Raw genomic sequence first — 21,951 nt, forward strand, 5'->3', positions numbered from 1 at the left:
GAGCGGCTAGAACTTTGTAACTTGGTCGAAGGAAACGGAAGCCTCGAAATCAAATAAACTGTGAGATCTTTCTGTTTTTAGTGTTAAATTCATGTTTGAGTATTGAATGTTATTCTGTGCATATTTCATGATTGATGCATTTAATTACTAGAGGCCTATAGTGTATTATTTGTTGAAATCTACTGCTAAGTTTGATATCAAATCCGTAATTGTTTGATCCCTCAACTTGTGAAGCAATTAGGGTTAGTAATTTGCTGCGTCAGGAATTAGTAACCTTACGAAAAACATTCAACTAAATTAAATACAATCGCTGTGTTTTGTTTGTTTAGCTCACGATCTCTCTAATTCTTAAGGCTGCCACTAGATTAATCTTGAGTGCTTGTCTAGGGTTGTTTAGGGGTAAGATAATTAGGATCGCTTGTTCCTGATTAATTACAAAAGAAGAGATAGGAAAATAGTTCCAACGGTGAATATTCAATGTGTGAATTGATTATCTTTGCATCAATGATCAATAGTAAGATTTCGATGGTGGATGTGACAGAGACCAAGTCCATCATTTGTTGATTGAATTAAATGTTTTTGTTTTGCTGAGATTGTTTCTGTTTTTACACAAACCCCCCACCTTTTCACATCAAAGAAAATTCGGCTAGACATCTTCGTGGGATCGACCCTTGCTTACCCTATTTACAGTTCAGTAGTTAGGTTCGGAAGGTTTTAATTCTGGGTTCTTACGACAGCACGCCACAACTCATTCTGCATAAGTTTGAATCACTTGGTAAATTAAAACTCTCAATGGACATCTAATTTTCTGTCATATATCTTTTCATCTTCACAATGTAGAAGATGAAAGAAGCAAAATGAAGCCTCCATAGGCCTAATTTGGCCATGGTTGAATACCAAAGCATTTCATTTTTTATTTTTGTTTCCTGGATCCAAAGCTCAATGCTGAATACTGGTTCAGGTTTCTTTGGATACCACCGATATGAGGCTTACCAACGCCTTGGCCTCCCAACAATCCGCTGTAAAGTTCGTCATGGAACGAAAGAAACTTTCAGGTTTTGCTTTCCTCAGATTTCCCTACAGTCCTCTATATCCTGCAGTTATCTCATTAACACTAACAGACATAATATACTTTTTCCATGTTCATTTTGCAGGCACCATCTTCGTTAAGTTCTAGCAATTTGCTTTTCCAGGGTGAATTCAAGTAAAATTATCCTTTATACGCTATAGTATTTGTAATATACAAATATTTACTATTAATCAATGGCTTTCGACTGTTTGACATTACGATTATATATGTTGTTCCTAATGTATCTTCAATTATATTTATTTGGTCAATTTGCATTTGGACGGGCAAACTCCCTCAGATGAACAACATAAACACAAGTGACATAGGGCATTAACTTACATTAACAAAACTGTTACAAAGAGGAAGTCGTGCAGTAAATCACATACTTTTTTGCAAAATTTGTATGAACAAAGCTTCGTATAATTCAATGCTATTCAAATAACCCTCACTGATATGAGACGTATATAATTTACCATTTATTTCTTTTGGTGCCCATCGTCTTTTCTACTTGTATGACATACGTAAATCTACTGTATGATACTGCAAACCTTGGCAGAGGACTGGGACTTGTGCTCCCAGAAGTTGAGCGTTCGACAAACTAAACTTTACTACGGCTTGAATTGTAATCAAGTGGCCAGAGAGGCGACATTCCAGTGTCTACCTTCACTGCTCTTTATGCTTCCACTACTGGGATCATAGAAGTAGCCGGAATCATTAGAACTATACTGCAGAGTTGAATCGCCACGAGGCTGCCTTGTTATGGGAGAGGGGATGTGATAATGTACAGGAGATGATGGCGGGGTGATAAGCTTAGTAACGCCAGCGGGATGGATGCGGAATTATATAATACTGACTGTATATCGATCGGAGAATGGCACAAGGAAAGTGGGATCAAGACAACTTCTGGGAAGGAATGGTGATATCTCACAAAGTGGTGTCGAGAAAATAAGCTTGGCTACCATATGAGATCTGTTTAACAAAGGGATTTATCATCAACATCCATACCATTAATAGGAGTATAAATCTTCAATCAGAAAATTGAACAAATGCATATCCTTGAATGATCATTTGTAACTCAGAAATAGTTATATCTTTGATTTAATGAAAACAAAGAGAATGAGAAGCTATCCTCTACCTGTAGCTTCACTCCACGAATCTAGTATTATTCCTGATAGAAATTGACAAAAAATTGGATTGCAGACTTGATGCTTGCTTCCACCGAAACATGGCTTTGCATTTCAGGATCCAAAGTCTGACCAGCATGGCCATTCGAGAGAGCCTGATATGGTGATATTCCCGTTCCAATCTGACATACTCACGCCCTGCAATCCCAGGATGAATGCACCTGCCATTTCTCTATTACAGTATCTTTTTTACCAGAACAATGAAAGGAACAAATATGAAAGCAACAAAACCAGAAAGCAAAGAAAAATGACAGAAATCAAGTGATGCTTACCTGAGCAAGTTCAAGCACGGTGAATTCACCAGGGTTTCCAAGATTAAAAGGTCCCACATGCTCTCTCCCATCAAGCGCATCAGAACCTCACCTATTGTGACATACATTCAACAAAGCATCTTAATCATACTGAACAGCAGTGACACAGCTGAATTTTCAAAATATAACAAATCTATGATTCATGTTACCAGAAAACTATAACAAATTGTATAACTAAAGAGGTAATTTTAAATGACACATATCAAATAATGTAATTTAAAGAAATAATCCACTTAAGTGGTCTTGAATTGGAGCTAAATTAATCAAGTGGTCTTGTATTAGAAATCTCGACTTCGCATTAATTACATATAAATTGTGTTTTGTACTGTGTTTTATCTGGTGGCTATGTTGGCTACAGCAAATGCATGGGAGGAAATGAAGGCATGTAATTGGTGTTTGCATTAACCTGTGTGGAGGGATTCATGAGTTGGGCTGAGTTGGCCCTATCCTAACTCTTGGGGCAATAATAAAAATGGGCTTTAATATTAAGAAACAAAACTGATATGGACTTAAAGTGGGCTTCATAATTAGAATCTTGTTCTAATTTTCAGAATTTAGATCTTGCACTTCAAGCGTAGAACCTCATAAAATAGTTTTTATATACCACACATCTCTTTTTCCCTCTAAAGAGAGGCCGAGGCTGTGATTGACTTCTTAATATAGGGTTTTATTTGAAATTTAATTAATATTTTTAAATGTGTTTATTTTTGTATAAATTTTAATTAAAAAGTAAATAATCATTCCATTGGAAAACAGATAAAGAAACATTATTTATTTATCATTCATTTGAATTATTAATTATAAATTTTTTTTCTTTAATTAATAATTACATTTTAATATTTTATATTTTCACTGATTTAAAATCCCTCCAAGTCCAATTAACTTAATAAATTTTTCATGTAGAAAATTCATTTTGATAGGCAAATTAATATTAATAAATTTGGGTTTTAAAGATAAATAAACGACCACGTTTCGGACAATGCGGCCTTTGATGAATTTGAGAAAAGTAGGTGTGAGAAGAAAGGAGAGGGGAAACGAAGATGGGTTTCGGTTGGTTTATGGGAAGAAACAGTAGGGAGAGTCAGAGGACTGTGCATGGTAGTGAAGGTGCAGGGTCCTAGTTAGTAAACGGGACGGCAAAAAAAAGTACGGGAATTTACGGGTATAATACGGCAAATGGTTAAAAAATACGTTTGTAAAAATTCGGTCATAAATTCGGATACGGAAAAAATACGATTCGGATATATACGGGTTTAATACGACACATGTCAATAATACGTTTTGAAAAATACGGCAATAGCAATCTTGGTTTTAGCACTTTTCAAAACATCCAATTTAAATAATCCATTTTGGTCGACCTACAATTTATTTTTTTATTAAAGTATATTTGAACAATAACTAAGACTAGATTTTATCCGTAATTTTATAGCTACGCCATACAAAATTGGATTCCAATTAGTATAGTTGTTTATTTTTTGAATTAATTGGATAGTGCATTCAAAGGTCAAATAATAATAGTGTTATGAAATCTAAAAACATGACAGAGTGCACATGGGTTTACAATTTGCAGTTGGCGTTGGTTGCAGCTGATGGTTTTTTGTTTTTTTTCTTCTCTTTAAGATATGCCAATTCAAATCCAAGCCCGACAATATTATTTTATGAATTCATGCTTTTCTTTTGCAGTTTTGCCTTACCTTTTGCTTTCATAGATGATTTTAGTCTTTTCATTTTGACCCATACAACACAAAACAACAGAACTAAATGAAAATATATGTTAAAACAGATACCAAATATAAATCTACAAGCATTTCATCAAACATATTTCAAACAAATCTATCAATCCACCAACATAACAAATCCATCCATCCACCAGTCCCTATTACTACTACTCACACACCCAGCACAAACACAAACAAATCACCAACATACAAGATTCAAAGAGAGTTAAAAAGAGAAGAGAAGAATGTGTAGCTAGAGGCTTGAAGAGTTGAAGTCTTGGACTTAAAGCTTGGGAGAAGAGAGTTAAAAAGAGAAGAAGAAGAGATCAAGACTCAAGAGTCAAGAGATGAAGAAAAAAAGAGTTGAATTATTGAAGATTGAAGAGAGATGAAGATTGTGGAAGAGAGAATCGAGGAAGAGGGAGGGATTTTCTTTAATTTTAGTCAAACCCAACCAAAACGACGTCGTTTGCTAACATTTAATTATTTTTTTGTCTGCAAAAATTCGGCAAAAATTCGGCAAAAATTGTGTATAATTCGCGAATTATACGGATAGGGTATATAATTTGCGAATTATACGGCAGCCCTATAAAATACGTGAGTTCGCGTTTTATACGGGAATTATACGGCTAGCCGTATAATTCGCGTATAAAACGCGAATTTACTAACTAGGTGCAGGGTGACTCGGTGAATGTGAAAGAAGACAAAAGAGAAAGCAAAAGTGCCGTTTCATACCCACTATAAAGAGACCTCAAGAGTTAGAGAGTATAGTTTGGTGAATAATTTGAAAGGTGATCAACTAATTAAAATTTAAATTGGGTTTCAGTTATTAAAAAATAATAAAAAAAATTCTGGCCAAGTTTAAAATCAGAAAGATGATGATAATAATAATCAAAGTCTCGCTCATTTCTTGACACTTGCAGCATCATTTTCCTTGGCATACACAATCATGCCTATCAACAAATAAAAAACCCAAAACTACTGTTATATTCTATTTTGAATACTTTCTTAAACTATTGCCAAAGAAAAGTTATATGATGTTGTACCTACCACTCCCCGTGGACTTGTAGCCTGTAGGTGACTACCAAACTCTTGGGATTTGCCAAAGCTTTTGGCAAAAGGCTGTTATGAAATTTCATATTGTTCAGGAATGTTTCCCATAGTTTTCATTTGAGTTGTAGGTGGCTCTGGCCCTTAAGGTTGCAACTTCATCAATCTATTTTATTTCAAGTAATTTAATAAAGTAAGCATAATAAAATATTTATCTGATTTAACAATCAAGATAAGACTAAAAAGATACAAATTATAAGTGATGGTACGAAACAATTATGAAAATCAAATAAAAAAAGGTGGTTACTTTATTAAATTACTTATGATTTGACATCAAATTTAGTGACACAACCAGGTTGACTCATTTTCTTATAATATGGAAATAAGAAGGCATTTATTTAAAGTGAATAAATTAGAGAGAATAAAGTTTATGCTCATCCCATGCGTCATGCTCATATGTGTACTATTAAAACCAAAATTAAAATATTAGAGGAAAGGGAAATTCCATTTATAGTTGAGACCAAACACAAAGACGAAAGACACAAATTGATAGGCAGAGTTTCAACTCAAGTAAGCATACCCACATGCCTAATCTTCTTGCATGTTAATTCTTTTTCAATTACCTGTCTCCCTAGAACTCACAATTTCATAATTTCAATTTTGATTTGATGTATAGATGTGTGTTTTATATTACAAATTTTCAACATTCTCAATTTATTTATTTGCATATTATTATTAGCATTAATTATTAATTGATTACATGGCTAGTGATGATGTGGCAGATACGCAAGTAATTCATTTGTTCATCTGTCTCCTATTTTATTGATTTAATTAAGGATATTTTTCTACCTTATTTTTCTTTTCATGGAAAAATATGGTTATAATTTAGAATATTACATTTCAAATTTATTTGATTATTTCTATTTAATTCATGCATTTTGGTCAGTGTTATAGAATAATTTTTTTTCAATTATCTGGGAACATTTTTAATATACTGTATAATAGTAGGATGGACAATGAACAAACTATCAAATAAGTTAATTAGAATAAATAAAAAAATCATGCCTAGCCAGTAATTAATTAATCAATTATATATTAGAATAAATCTAAAACCGTTTCCAAAACATTCATTACAAGAGTTTGCTCATTGACATTGACAGTGACATTCTGTTAAAAAAAAAAACAAACAAACAAACAAACGCACGTTTAAACAAATGCTTATAATGCTCATGCTCATAATTAACGTATTAGAGAATTGGTTTATTCTCATGTTCATATATGTGCAATTTAACGCAAAGTCTTACTTTAAATTTCTCGCTTAATCTCTTTCTTCTTTCTCTAACTCAAAACTCATTGAGTTAATAACACTTTTCTTATGAAGCTTTTAGGTAGATGTTTTCTTGCTGAACAAAATACTTTATGAATAAGTTAATTGATTTGTTTCTCTGTCTTTTATTTTTATTGAGTTAACATTAGTTTAGTTAAAGATATTTTTCCACATTATTTTTTTTCATGGAGAAATATCTTTCATGTAATTATGTTGGTTATAATTTAGAATATTACATTTCAAATTTAGTTGATTATTTCTATTTAATTCGAGCATTTTGGTCAGTGTTATAGAATATATATTTTTCAACTATGTGGGAACATTTTTAATATACGGTATAATAGTGGGATGGACAATCGACAAACTATCAAGTGAGTTAATTAGAATGAATAATAAAATCATGCCTGGCCACTAATTAATTAATTATTAAAATAAAGAGTTAACCACTTTTTTCCACCTGAATAATGGTGTAATGATACTTTCTTACCCTTAAACATTTAAAATACCACTCCACTACCCAAACATTAGATTCCGTTAACAGTTTTTATGTGAAGATCAAAGTACCCCTACCAAAGATCAGCCCCCAATCGCTAGCCACCGTAATTCAAAGTTTTGCGAACCTCAACCCAAATTTCAGCTGATTCCAACACTGGAAATCGACTCGGTCACCACCAACTCACCGACGTCCCCCTACCAAAACCCCTCTCACCCCTACTCACAATCACTCCTCAATTGTCGATGACACTTGGAGTGGGGCAACTCGTCGAACACTTAGTGTATCCAGTAAATGCGTATTTGAAAATTTTCATGCATTATAAATATATAGCTTGTGGTTACCATTGAGGGCAATAATTTGTTGTCAAGTAATATTTCCATATTTTTAGATATTTATCTACAACACAATGAGGTTGTATCTAATTGATTTAACATTCACATATGATATTTTTAATTAATCATATCACATAATTTCTTTTGTGGTAGCACTTGTTTGGATTGGTGATTGGTTCAACAAATAAGGTTGCAGCTTGAGGTCACAGTTCGTTAACACGAGCTAGTCAGATCGAGGTCATAGTTTGTCAGCGCTAGCTAGTCAATAATATTAGGTTTTTCTCATTAAACTTAATATATAAACATATTATTCTCTTATATGAGTGATAGAAATCATAGACAAATGCATTCATTGTAACGAGAGAAGTGAGGAGATATTTTCAATAATATTAGTTCTATTAGATGTAGTCTGTTTTGGATGAATCAGGATAAATCGCGCATGTATTTTTTTTTTTACTGTTTATGTTATTTGTGTGTAATTGTTTACATGTTTGGTTTCGATTACTTTCTAGATTGTTTTAGCACTTACTATATTATTTTTGGCCTTTCAAAATTTTCGATGGCCTACCACTAATAGAAGTTGGCAGAGAAATAGATGAGAATAAGTGTAAACGAGTTTAAGAATACTAAATTAAGATTTAGGAGAAGAGTATAGAATGAGCATCACTTTTAGATTAGATTATAAACAATTTTATATAAGTTATTTTTGACACATGCGGTTGAAATCAGAATAAAAAAAAACTAGTTAAATTATTTGTTATTAACAATTCTTATAAAACAAAAAAATACACTTTAATGTTCCCCTCTTTCTATTATTTATTTTAACTCAATAAACACAATCGAACCGACGGTTTATAATTGTCTTTTTCACTTCATCTTTCTTTAATCCAAGATTTTATGTGAAAAGAGACATCATTAGACACCACGGAGTTTGGCTAATATAACAAAATGAAATACATTGGATATACATTCCTTAACAGGAAAACACACATTTAAATATTACAATATATAGAATATTGCTAAAACATCATTTTAACATTTATAATAAATAAATAAATAAATTCCAATTTGTTACTTCACAGTAGACAAATGTCCTCCAAATAAATAAGTAAAGTCAGGTAACATCATGGCTATCTGGCTTTAAAATTAGCCGAGTAGCCATGAAAGGACAAACATCCACGTGAGACAAACACAAGTCTAGGATTTCGATAGTTGGACCCACTTAAGAGTTCAAATGTAGTGTTAGCCTTACAAACCTAAATTACAAACATCTAAAAATTACCTTCACCAATGGTTTGACTTTTAAAATATGTGTTTCTAAAACATTTAAAATTATATATATTGTTTTTAAAAATTATAATAATATATGTCAATTAAATATTTATAAAACTACAACACGATATTTTATTAAAATTGTACATATTTTATGAAATTTTAAATATAATTTCCAAAAAAAATGAAAACTTGTAAAAAATAAGAAAAATCCAAAAATAGAAAATTATAAAAATTTGAAAAAAAAAAAAAACTGAAAAAAAAAAAAAAAAGATTTTGACTCCTACCAGTAAAAAGTACAGGCACCTTTGCGGCCTTGTTTTTGTCACTTTCGGTGTTAGGGTGGCTAGCTTTTGGTTTCCACGCACTTTCCGTATCGAATCTTGTTTGTGTATTACATGATTATCATTATATATATTGTTTTCATCCCATAGCAACAAAAATAATTTAACTCTTGAATTAGATTTAATTCCAGAGGGGAAACAGTTATGCTCCTCACTGATAACAATTCCGATACTGAATCACACCTGCCGCCCTGGCTTATGATGTTGGATGGGGAGAGACATTGGTATTTTCTTGACTTACTGAAAAATGGGAGCCCTCAATTAATTACGCCGAACTTATTGGAGAAGAAGCAGTTTAAATTAAGTGTTTGATTAAGGGATAAGGGGTTAGAACCATCAATAGACAATGAGGGGAGTCGGGGACGTCAAATCCAGCCTAATTTTTTTTTTTTCCAAGGATAAAAACAAAATAAGCAGCGCGTGTCTTTTTATTTAATAAAGTAAATTAAGCAAAGTCGTTGGATGGCATCATAGATTCGCAGCGTTAATCAACAGTAATATACTTTTCCGCTCTAATAAAAGGAACAATGCATGTTAAGATAAGTACTTATGTTAACACATAAATAAAGTCAAGTCAATGGCGCATACTCGGGCCTCGAGACGTTTTGCTCTTGCCACTCAACTGAGTAATGGAATTATTTATGTTGAGTGGATAATTTAATTGGTTTGATTGATTAATGTAATGCAGAATCTGCAGGTATTGATCAAATACTGAGAGACGCCAGAGAACGATGGTTGCATCCAGCCGAAATCTGTGAAATAATTCGAAACAGTAGCAAGATTCCTATTGCTTCTGAACCTCATAAAAGGCCTCCCAGTATGTTCATCTTGAATTTTATTTTTTTCCATATTGATATCGTTAACACATACTGGCTTGATTTAGGTTAACTTCTAATTTCAGGTGGATCAGTTTTTGTTTTTAATCGGCACGTCGTGAGATACTTCAGAAAAGATGGCCATAACTGGAGCAAGAGAAGTGATGGAAAGACAGTCAAGGAAGCTCACGAAAAGCTCAAGGTTAGTTTACCAAAATTGATTAATGGTTTATTCGAAGTTAACTTTGAACAAGAAAGATCAACATGCACGCAGCTTTTTTCTCTCAGGTTGGGAATGTTCCCATGTTGCAGTGCTACTATACGCATGGAGCAGAAAATCAAAATTTTCATAGACGTATTTACTGGATGCTCAAAGAGTAAGCATTTAGAATTTTACTCTCACAGTTCTTGACTTGATTTGAGTGACTAGTTGGGATAGAGGATGCTGCTGGTTGATGATAATATTATAATCTTTTTGTTATCTTGTAGGGTTTCCAATAGTTTTTTTTTATATGTTTGAGATGCACCAATTTGAATGATAATGATTGTTTAGTTTGATTAATACTATTCATCTGCTTATTCAACTTCCCGGGTTCTGTTCTTCAATGGCCGGGATGTCTGTTTACAAATTAGTGTCATTAGTTTCAGCTGTGATATCTTCTCTCTTTTTTCTGCTACCTATCTAATTTACTACTATTGCAGGCAATTTTCAAGCATAGTTGTTGTCCACTACCTAGAAACAAAGGTTGCACTTTGTCCTATCAAGTCTGTTATCTTAATTACCGTTGTATTTCTCTGCAAGTTACACTATTTTTCTCAGAAACATATCCTCCACTAATTAGATTTATGTAGTTCTTCCCTCTTATAAGCATGTTCTTGTTTGCCTCATGTCCTTCTGCAAACCTCAATTTATTTTCTTCTTTCTTTTTGAAATTATCAGGGAAATAGGAGAAATTTTAACTGCACCAAAGTGACTAAAAAAATCACTCAATATTCCAATGAAATTGAACCCAATTTGGAGATAAGAGGTTCTCTGTCTTGCGGTGTCCATCCTAACAGTTACCAATTGCCTTTACAAACTACTGATGCAACAAGCCCGGGCAGTGCTAATAAGAATTTAGAACATGAGAATGCTGAATCAAGTAAATTCTGGTAGCTTTTACAGGTTATCAACATATAATTTCACTTGTGTTATGTACTGCAAGAGATACAGTATAACTTTGTAAATATGTTTGTTGGTTGCTGCTAGTTGCAGGAGATGCCTTGGAGGATTGGGCTACCGAATTTGACTCTCAGCTTCTTCATCATCTGTTGTTTTCTTCACCATCTCAAACTGACACCACAGAAAACATATTTGTATCAGAAGATCACATACTGGAAGAGCTTTTTCCTGACAACCTTGATGCATGTTCGGAGTTCAGAAGTCCAGAAAAGATTCAAGAGGGTAGACAGGTAATAAATGATACAGCTTGTAGGATTATTATATTGGCATCAAATGTTTACTATTAGATGAAATGAGTCTTTTTATGCACATCCTGACAAGCAAAATGATCTTAAATGCAGCATTTAGAGAGCGATTCTTATTATCACTTTAGAACAGAGGATGGTGAGAGGAGTGATGGTTCCGACATTCCCTCGGATCCCTATGAACGCGGTAGAGATCTCTCCCAACATCGGCTTGAAAGCTTTGCCAAGTTCCCACCACAATGGTCATATATCGGCTCAGCAATCCAGGTAGACTGTAATTTATATTCTATCTGCTCTTCAATGTTTAATTTTGTAGACTAATTTTTATTGTTATAAACAGAACACTGAAAATGAAGCTATTCATTTATCCGAGCAGCCCATGGATCAGAACTTGTTTTCGGACTCGACACTGGATCTTACTTCAGTGTTTTATGAGCAAGGCATTGATTGTGATGTTATATTTGATTCACTTGATATGCAAAATGGTCCACAAATACAGGAAACTGCAAAAAATTGTGGATGGTCTCCTATGTTTGGGGAAGTGGAAGTTTCGGCAGAAAAAATGGTTGATGGTTTTCTTGATTGCCATAATCCTGAACAAGAAGTTGGGTTAGCTTGCACTGAACTGCCAGAATTTGAATGTGGTCAGATCAGAATTGAAAGTCTCTGTATACGATTTGGAAAGTTACTCTGTCTGAGTTCGGTTGATGTTCCTACTCCAGATTATGATCCTGGCGAAGCAAATGAAGTATCTCAAATGAGCGGTAAAATCAGTACATTGCTAAAAGAGGACAGTGGTGATTGGGACCAGATGTTAATACATACTTTAGAAGGAAAATTTTCATCAGAAATGGTAAAGGAAAAGCTTCTGCAGAAGTTTTTCAAGGAGAAGTTGCTTGCATGGCTCTTGCAGAAGGCAGGTGAAGGAGGAGAAGGTCCCAATGTGTTAGATCAGGGTGGCCAAGGTGTGCTTCATTTCGCTGCTGCTCTTGGCTATGATTGGGCCATTGAACCCACAATTGTTGCCGGTGTAAATATCAATTTTCGCGATGTGAATGGATGGACTGCACTTCATTGGGCGGCATATAGTGGCAGGTAAATGCCTTTAGTAATTTCTTTCTATATGTTTAAATTGCTTCTTCCCTGCCTTCCTTTTATTATTCAAGGCACCATATAGGAAGAGCTGGGCTATGACAATAAGTTTAACAGAATGCTCAAGTTGGGAGAGTTTGAGCACCAGCCATTAATAAATCAAAACCTTGAAGTGTGGTCTTCGAAATTCTCCCTATTGCTTTGTTACTAATATTTTGGTACTTGAATTTCTTGTGTTCCAGAGAGCATACATTTGCGTGCCTCATCTCTTTTGGTGCAGCTCCTCAAGCACTATCAAATCCAACTCCCATATATCCTTCAGGCCAAACACCTGTCGACTTGGCTTCTGCCATTGGACACCAAGCAATTATTGGTTATCTTGCAAACTCTGGTCTGAGTTCTCACATTTCATCCCTGAGTTTGCACCAAAAGGATGGAGATAATTTAAGAATTTGTTGGAGCCAAAGTAGTTAAATTCCCACATAATCTGATCTCGAGAGCAGGTTGGCCTTCTTGCACAAATTTTTTTAAGCTTATTAGTTTATATATATATATGGAAATTCTAATAAGCAGACTCAAATTGTAGATATAAAATCAAATCTATGTGCATTCTATAGTAACCATACTGACACTCTGATAGCAAGAAAGCGTTTTACTAAATGGTGTCTTTAACAAGTAAAGTAAGCGACTGGGGTAAATAAAAGAATAAACTCTGTAAAGTCAGGGGAGACGCGTAGTGTAAGTGTTCAGTCCACAAAAGCAAATTTTATTTTTATCCTATAAATAACGGTCCTACCTTTTATTTTAACAAAAACCCTATTGTTAATGGCGGGGAATAGGCGGTATGCCTATGTAGCTCAACCAGGTGACAAAAATTCAATCATTTTGTGTTAATTTTAATTTTTTCTGGAAATGGAATAGTTAGAATCTATGGCGAATGCAGATGTTGAGCAGATACTGTTAGAAGCACGACATCAATGGCTTCATCCACGTGAGATTTGTGAATTGCTTCGAAACTCTAACAAATTTCGTATTTCTCTTCAGTCTCCGAACCTGCCGCCAAGTAAGGAAAGAGAGAGTTTTAGCAAATAGTTTTTAAATTCATTGTCGCAATATCTCGGTTTGATTTACATTTGTGATTTCAGGTGGTTCGATTTTTCTTTTTGATCGGAAGGTGGTGATACTTTAGAAATGATGGCCATAAGTGGAGGAATAAGAAAGATGGAAAGACAGTGAAAGAATCTCATGAAAAACTGAGCGTGAGTAACAAAATTAATTAATTGGTTTTTTATTGAAAATATGAAGCACTGATGCGGGGGGTAATATACTAATCTTTCAGGCGGGGAGCGTAAACGTGTCGCAATGCTACTGCGCCCGTGGAGAAGATAATGGAAACTTTCAAAGACGAAGTTATTGGATGCTCCTAGAGTAAGTCTCTGAGATTTAGTTCGTTGGGGTTCACTTACATTAGATTGGCAACTCTGGTGCTCAATGGAGCTATTGTTTGTTGATTTCATAAGTAGAGCTAGTTATTTGTGCTCGAAACAAGATGCCGTGGGGTTGTGTAAATAGTATTGCGGAATCAGAAATGTTCGGCTTCTGCAAAATTTTGCTGTGATATCTTACTTAATAGACCCTTATTGGCCACTGCAGGGAGCTTTCAAACACAGTTCTTGTCCACTATCGAGAAGTAAAGGTTAGACAATTCTCTCTTTATATTCTGCACTGCTCAGTTTTTCATCTTTATATTACTTGAAATGAATTACTGTGCTCAGAAACATGTACTCCTCTATAATTCATTTCTAAAAGATTTACCATTGGTAACTAAGGCTTTTCCTTGTTTGCTTTGTGCCTTCTGCAAATCCTGTATGGCTTAGATAGAATATACTGATACTTGAGAATGCACATTTGATGTTTTATGCTATGTTGTCCTTTTGTGCCAGCCCTCAGAAAATTCCTGACTTCCAGTCATGGAATCATTTCGCGAAAATTTGTGATGTCAATGTTGGATCTCTTCCTTCTCAATGTCACCCATCATTTTCTTCCACTCAAACCAAAACCATTGGAAGCATTCCTTAACAAGGTGGAATTTTGGAACAGCTTTTTGCCAAAAGTTTTGGTGAATCCCAGGAGTTTGGGAGTCACCTACAGGTCCATGGGGAGTAGCAGGTACAATATCATATAGCTTTTTTTTTGCAATAGTTTAAGGTTGGTAGAAAGTGTTTAAAATAGAAAATGATCTATAAGGTTCGTTCTACAGATCTTTTGGGTTTTTTTTATTTGCAATTACATTACAGTGACAAGAATAGATGCTTTGGAAGCTGTTAGGACTGAAAAATCTAGCGCTCTCTTGATAAATCATGTTTCTATAACTCTTTTAACTTCAATTACTCTTGTTCAGATTTTAATTTTTCTTGTCAACAGACATTCGAAAATGATTCTGCTAGCAAATGTCTCACATATTCAGACTTGGCACAAGATCTTACTTCAAGGTTTTCTGAGCAAGACATTGATTGTGTTGATTTACTTGATTCCTTTGCACCTTCATGTGCACATCCACGCAATCAAAATGATGTTCAAAGACAGGTTCCAAATGCAGAACGTTCACACATCTTGCAATCAGAATCAGAAATAATTTCGACTATAGAGGGGAAATCCATTCACGCTGATGCTGATGAGTGTCATGTGCAGGAGAAGGTTTGAAGAAGATTGAAAATTCCTAAGTGCGTAATGAGTAAGGAACTTGCTGATGCTGATGAGTGTCATGTGCAGTTCGGTTCTGAGGCAGTTGAAATTGAGACTAGGATTAATGGTTGTAGCATTTCCACTCAACCGCACTTGGGTACGGATCCTTTTCTCTCTGAAGACCAGCTATCAGGCATTATTAAATTCACAACAAATCGGGCATGTGTTGTGTGGGCTCTCAAACTGGAGATATACTAAACTTTAAATTCCTTTTTCGTGGCAATATGTCAAGCTTTAGGCATCTCAACTATTCAATCTCAACTATTCAATATAGGCAGGAACGTTAAATAAATTGTCAAAGTAAAGCTTTGTTCATCTTTTACAGTAACATTCAGTAAATGCTATTTCAAATTTCTAGTTTATTTTTCACTTTACATTCACTGATTTTTGTTCATACTTTTAATTTTCATTGTAAAAAGACATCTGAAAATAATTCATGTGCACATCTAGGCAAGCAAAATGAAGTTAAGCAGCCTTTAGATTTTCTTTTGGAAATAGATTCAGACTATTCTTTAATGGAGGAAGATTTGAAGAAAACTGAAAGTTCCAATGGCCTGATAAAATAGCTTATATAAGAAATACTTTTCATATAGTATGTGTAATGTGACATTAATGTCTAAAATAAATAAATAATGTTATTTTTACTCATATTAAATTGGTCCTCTTTAGTGGAGCTCAAGTAGTTGTAATCAAATTAAGTGTAGAGGATAAATGTTGGTCTCCCAATTTGAATCCATTAATTAGAGAGATAAATGTTGTGGACCAGGTTAGGCTCCGGTCGATGAGCATTTCCTTTAAGAATAACTCCAAAGTTCAGCAAGTTTTGGAGGAGTGGGGTATCCTGATGAGGTGCCTTGTGGTGGGTAATAGAAATCAGTGATGTCTCTTGTGGCTGGTGTTTTTTATTTTGGTGTGGCTGATCACGTTGGATCTCCGGCTGCTGTTGTGTGTGGGTGGTGTCTTTCCTTCTAGGGAGTCTAGAGAGTGTACTGTTATGCCACTTTGCGTGTGCTTCTGTGCAAAGAAGAGTGTGGTTGGGCTTGGTTGGAACTGGTGTTTTGGCTATGTGGATAGGATGGTGGTGGGGGCTGATGGGAGGTGTTGGGTGTGGGGTTTTCGTATGTGGTGGGATATGGGGTCTGGTCAGGAGGGAGGAGGAGGTTTTGGAGTGGGTGGGCTGCGGCCGGGTGTAGGGGGAGGGGTGAGGTTATGGGTTGGTTTTTGGCTTGCTGGGGTTGGAGGTGCTGTGTTGGTTTTTGGCTTGCTCGCTGTTGGAGTCAGTGGCGTTTTGCTCTCTTGTGGGAGCTTTGGTTGATGTTTTTGCGTTTTCTTTTGGAGTGGTCAGATCTCCCTGCAGTCTTGTTGGCGTGGCTGGACTGTCTTTTCCCTCAAGGCAGCTGCCAAAGGCTTTTTGTGGATTTGGCGATTGATTGTTTTTTCCTGCATGCTTGGTCTCCTACCTGGTTGTTTGATGGTTGGCTGGGCTGGTGTTTTATCTGCAGTTCTTGATGGCTGGGGGTTGGCCGCTGGATGATGCTTTGATTGGGTGGTAATTTGTGATTGTTCTGTCTTGCGGTGTGGCTGCTGTTTTGAGCTGCTTTTGTCCCGTTTTGTGTAGGCTCCTCCCCTGGCTGTTTTTGCTGTCTTGGGGTGTGGTGCTGTGATTAGGCTTGATTCCCAGCTGGGGTGTCTTGCTAATTGTAAAGGATTGCATATCCTTGATTTGGTTCTTATAGTTAGTGGTCCTATGTGTCCGTTAGGATTTGCTTTGTTTGGGATTTCTCCCCTTTAGTTATAAATTCTTTATTCATTATAAAATTACCAATTACTCAAAAATAATATCGAGAGACCTTCCAACTAATAGCATTGGTAAATGTCCGGAACAGTTGATTTTTAAACCGATTCTGGGGCACAACTAATGTATTAATGATAGAGATTATATGCTATTATATTGTTGTTATCAAATTCTATTAGATCATCACAAACTTTTCTTTGCCAATAATTGCGAGATTAGTTGAAAGTCAGTAATTGGGTTATTGCTTTATTTTAAATCATACAATCCAAGACATTAAATTCTATTCTACAAGGTTTTTTGGATTATGCTTTGGAATTACATTTTAGACTTTCCATTGCTGGTGACAAGATACATACTCAGTATGAAAATTTACAAGCTATAACATATTAATTATACTTCCCTGCTGAAGCAAATATTTAGTAAATTCTAATTTCCAGCTGCTTTCTTTTTCCCTTTTACATTCATTTAATTTTGCCTACTAATCTTCAAATGCAAGACCCTGCAGCTAATTCTGGCGACATTACACATGAAAGTCTCCATATAAGATTTGAGAACATGTTGTCTCAAACTTCTGTCTGTCCAAACTATGATCACAGCAATATTAGTAAATTTCTTGAGTTGTGCAGTAAAATTGAACAGTTGCTAAAAGAGGAGGGTGGTGATTGGGGCCAGATGTCAATACGTACTTTAGAAGATAAATTCTCCTCTGAAATGACTGCAGAAGTTGCCTTACTGTGTTGGATGGGGGGTGGCCAAGGTGTGCTACATCTTGGCGCTGCTCTTGGTTATGATTAGACCCTAAAGCGCACTGTTGATGTAGGTGTAGATATCAATTACGCTGATGTAAATGGATGGACCGCACTTCATTGGGCAGCATATTGTCACAGGTGAACACCATCAAAATCATCTTGCTTATTTCTTTTGAAGTAAATTTTAGCTCTAGTAAATTTTGCTTGTATAAAAAACATGGTGAAATAATAATTTGTAATCTAAATTCTTCTGATAACAGAAAGCATACAGTTGAGTTTCTCATCTCTAAAGGTGCAACTCCTGGAATACTATGCCTTCCACCTCCCAATTATCACAGGGAAAAAACACCTGCTGACTTGGCTTTTGCCACTGGACACAAAGAAATTTGCGATTATCTTGAAGAAAAAGTAGAGCTCGCGGTGGCATCCCTGGAGCTTTTATAAACAGCTCCTAGACTGTTTTTTCAAGAATTATTGTTTGGGTGAAAACATTATTGACAAGTTTTCAATTCTTCTCATCCCTATATCTTATCATTTATGTTCCATCAATCATCAATATGAGTTCTGCAAAGTTCAACGCTTGAACTTGAAGTGATTTATAGGTAGCTACTAAATTCTGAAAATTAGAATAAACTAATACTACACCCACAATCTTTTCTCACTAAATTTCTCTCACAATTCCAATGAAACAACTTGGTCAACTTATAAATGGTCTTAGCTGATAAATTATAGTGTTGACCAATTACGAGTTGCTACGTCAGAGTTGTGAGAGAAATTTTGTGAAAAAAGATTACAGATATAATATTACTCATTAGAGTGAGAGTCGTAATTTACAGTATTATGAAGCCCAACTTTTAGCCCATATCAGTTTGTTTCTTAATATTAAAGTCCATTTATTGTACTAAAGCCCATTTATTATACTATATCGCAATTACAAGCCCATGTCAATTTGTTTACTAATATTAAAGCCCATTTATTATTCTGTAGCCCAATTCTAAGCCTATACTTGTTTGCTTCCTAATCTTAAAGCCCATTTATTGCGAGATGAGTGAAATACTAAATTTGGGTTTACAATAGGAAGACCAATACCCACTATAAGTCACCGATAATGATTGATACCTCTACACGCGAATACCCACCGATAGGCTATCCTAGGTTTTGTTGACAACATCAAAATCTCTTCAATTTTCAATATCACCTAATAAAAATGAACCAAATAACGAACATGAACCACCCATCTACATAAAATATCACAATTAACATGTTTTTTACACATATATTTCTACGAGTTTTGAAGAAGTTAAAGAAGTTAAGCTCTTTGTACCAAATTTCGAGATTCATTCACTACCACATTAGCACACCAAATTTTTAGTTGTTAGCTACTTGAAGGAATCAGAGAACAATAAATTTTGTACAATTTTTATTTAGTTGTATGATAACAAAACATTATTGTTTTATTTATTGAATGGATTAAATTTATCTTATCTATAATTTAATTTAATTTTTGTACTCTCTAATTAAGTCTTTTTTATTAATGGATTCAAATTGGGAGACCAACATTTATCCTCCACACTTATGTATAATTATATATTACAAATTGTTTTATATTACAAATTTTCAACATTCTCATTTTATTTATTTGTATGTTATTATTAGCGTTAATTATTACTCCCTCTGTTTCCAAATAAAAGTCGTTTTGAGGGCAATAATTTGTTTCAAAATAAACGACGTTCTCTTCTTTCAATGACCCATATCTTCATTCTACGCTCCTCTCTCTCTTTTTATTTTTCTCTTCCCCTCATCTCCTCTCTTTCACAATTTGTCTCTCTTTATTTTAATATTTCACTGTCTTACACACGCGTTGCAAAGGGAGAAACAAAATTTTCCCTCATGCAACATGATGAAAAAGTCAATTCGCTGCACAGTTTTCGATTTCTTAAAAACTGTGTAAAAACTTAAAACGACACTTATATAAAAACGGAGGGAGTAATTGATTACATGATAAGTGATGACATGACAGTTATGCAGGTAATTGATTTGTTTATCTCTCTCTTATTTTATTAAGTTAATATTAATTAATTAAGGATGTTTTTTCACATTATTTTTTTTTCATGGAGAAATATATTTCTTATTGGTTATAATTTAAATATTACATTTCAAATCTATTTGATTATTACTATTCAACTCATGCATTTTGGTCAGAGTCATAGAATAAATAGTTTTCAACTATGTGAGAACATTTTTTATATACGGTATAATAGTAGGATGGACAATCAACAAACTATCAAGTAAATAAATTAGAATGAATAATAAAAACAATTGCTGCTACCACTTCAAGAGTTCTGATTCAAACCTATACTATAAATATCTTAAACTCAGAATTGCACCAACACCCGCACAAGCTTGCATCTAGTCCTTAAAATAACAATTATGTACTCTAATATGATGGAACAATAATATATATATATATACACACAACCAAGGGGTCTAATATTCAACCTCTCAACAATGAAGACTATGAAAAATCCATATGAGTGTCTTTCGTTGTTGAGTTTAGGTAGTTTATGAGTGGCGGCACTCAGCCAACTCAACGTGGAGGAGCCACCACCAAGATGTATTAATTTTCAGAAAAAAATTCATTAGAGCCTTAGAGGTAAATCAAAAATTGGTCCAAGGTAAATTTAATTTTGGAATAGATTGGACAACTGGCAGTAGTAATTCCAAAAATTTAATATATTGAAATAGATTACTTAAAACAAAGGAATAAACTAGTTGCTGACTTTCTACCCATTTTGGAACTATTGCAAGAAAAAGTTGATTTCATCTGATAATAAACATTTAATTTGACATATAATTGATAATAAACATTTAATTCTATATGGTGGTACATCTCTTGCAGAACACTAGGGTAGTTGCGTTTCACAATTTTCCCTTTTCCCAAAGTTTAAAAAACAAATAAAAACATCAATATTTACCTAATAATTAAAAACAGGCCTTGTCACCCTTGACTGTAGCTCAAAAAAAAAAAAAAAAAAAAAAAAAAAAAAATCACTTTACATAAATTTATCATGTATTACATATTATAAGATTTTCTCTTATTTTTAGAGTAAACGACATATTCCCCACAAGGTTCACAAATCCCAAGTTATATTCTTGGTTTTATTTATCCAAATACCCACCCTAAATTAACACAGTTATGACTGTTGAGTTTTGACAAATGTTATTACCAAATTGCACTTCACCCAATTCCAAACCACCATAGCCATCCAAACCACCACACACCCACCAACCACCCCATTCCAAATCCCACAGTCGGCCAAACACACCACCCCACCTTCCAAACCACCCCACCAAACCACCACACGATCAAACCACCCCATTCCAAACCCATAGCAACAGCAAATATCACACCATCTCAATTAAAAAAAAATAAAAAAACATAAAACAAAATCAAAAGCAAAAGATAAAATAAAAACACTAGGGAGAGGGGGCTAATCGACGTTGATAGGTGAGAAAGCGGGGACGAAAAGCATGGGTTATTGGAGAGGGCTCTTTGATGAGTTAAATGTGGCTTGATGAAGATTTTTGGTGATGGAACGCAGAAAGAGGTTGGCAGAGTGCGACACTTGAGTTGAAGGGTAATGGCAAAAGGGGGAGTCAAGGTGGTCGGGGGGTAGTGGGTTGGGATGGTGAGGTGCCGGGGAGTTGGAAAATGGGGTAGGGGGCAATTTTCTTCGCCTGAAAGTTGCTAGAAAACTGCTAGGGGTGACTGGTGAACAGCGAGCTAGTACGGCTAAGGGTGATGGGGTTTTGATGATGGTGACTAGATGAAACCAGCTGTAGTGGAAGGAAAAAGAAGAAGATGAGACGTGGAGGTGTGAAGGGAAAAAGAAGAAGATGGGAGGAGGAGGCTTAATGAGGAAGAAATGGGAAGGGAAGAGGAAAAAAAGACCAGTTTGCCCCTTCACTATTAAAATAAAGGAAATTGTGTTAATTTAAGGGTAGATATTTGGAATAAATGAAACCAGGGGTATTACCTATGTCATTTAGTTTATTTTTAATCGGTAAAGAAAGAGATAGAGATGGAGATTGAGTGGTTGTAGCCAACTGTTACATGAATAAATCAACGAGGTCCTAATCATAGAATTTGATGCCAAATCATAAGTTCACTTCTTTCCAAATAAT

The 21,951-nt window shown here is 34.6% G+C and overlaps 1 protein-coding gene and 1 long non-coding RNA gene across 2 annotated transcripts; both read left to right on the top strand.

Moving 5' to 3' along the window:
• Nucleotides 1-9,677: 9,677 nt before the first annotated feature.
• Nucleotides 9,678-13,692, top strand: LOC116126552 (calmodulin-binding transcription activator 3-like). The gene is made up of 11 exons (XM_031412228.1): nucleotides 9,678-9,729; nucleotides 9,801-9,920; nucleotides 10,005-10,120; nucleotides 10,207-10,295; nucleotides 10,621-10,663; nucleotides 10,859-11,060; nucleotides 11,168-11,370; nucleotides 11,482-11,652; nucleotides 11,726-12,480; nucleotides 12,720-12,980; nucleotides 13,399-13,692. Exons 1-10 carry the CDS (start codon nucleotides 9,681-9,683, stop codon nucleotides 12,949-12,951), a joined length of 1,980 nt encoding a protein of 659 aa, XP_031268088.1. The 5' UTR covers nucleotides 9,678-9,680; the 3' UTR covers nucleotides 12,952-12,980; nucleotides 13,399-13,692.
• Nucleotides 13,693-13,983: 291 nt separating this feature from the next.
• On the top strand, nucleotides 13,984-15,028 carry LOC116126502. Its single transcript, XR_004127495.1, has 3 exons — nucleotides 13,984-14,173; nucleotides 14,421-14,646; nucleotides 14,902-15,028. It is a non-coding gene; the product is annotated as an uncharacterized LOC116126502 (long non-coding RNA).
• Nucleotides 15,029-21,951: the final 6,923 nt, after the last annotated feature.

This window comes from Pistacia vera, unplaced genomic scaffold (assembly GCF_008641045.1).
Source record: "Pistacia vera cultivar Batoury unplaced genomic scaffold, PisVer_v2 Contig180, whole genome shotgun sequence".
In the NCBI taxonomy this organism is placed as follows: domain Eukaryota; kingdom Viridiplantae; phylum Streptophyta; class Magnoliopsida; order Sapindales; family Anacardiaceae; genus Pistacia; species Pistacia vera.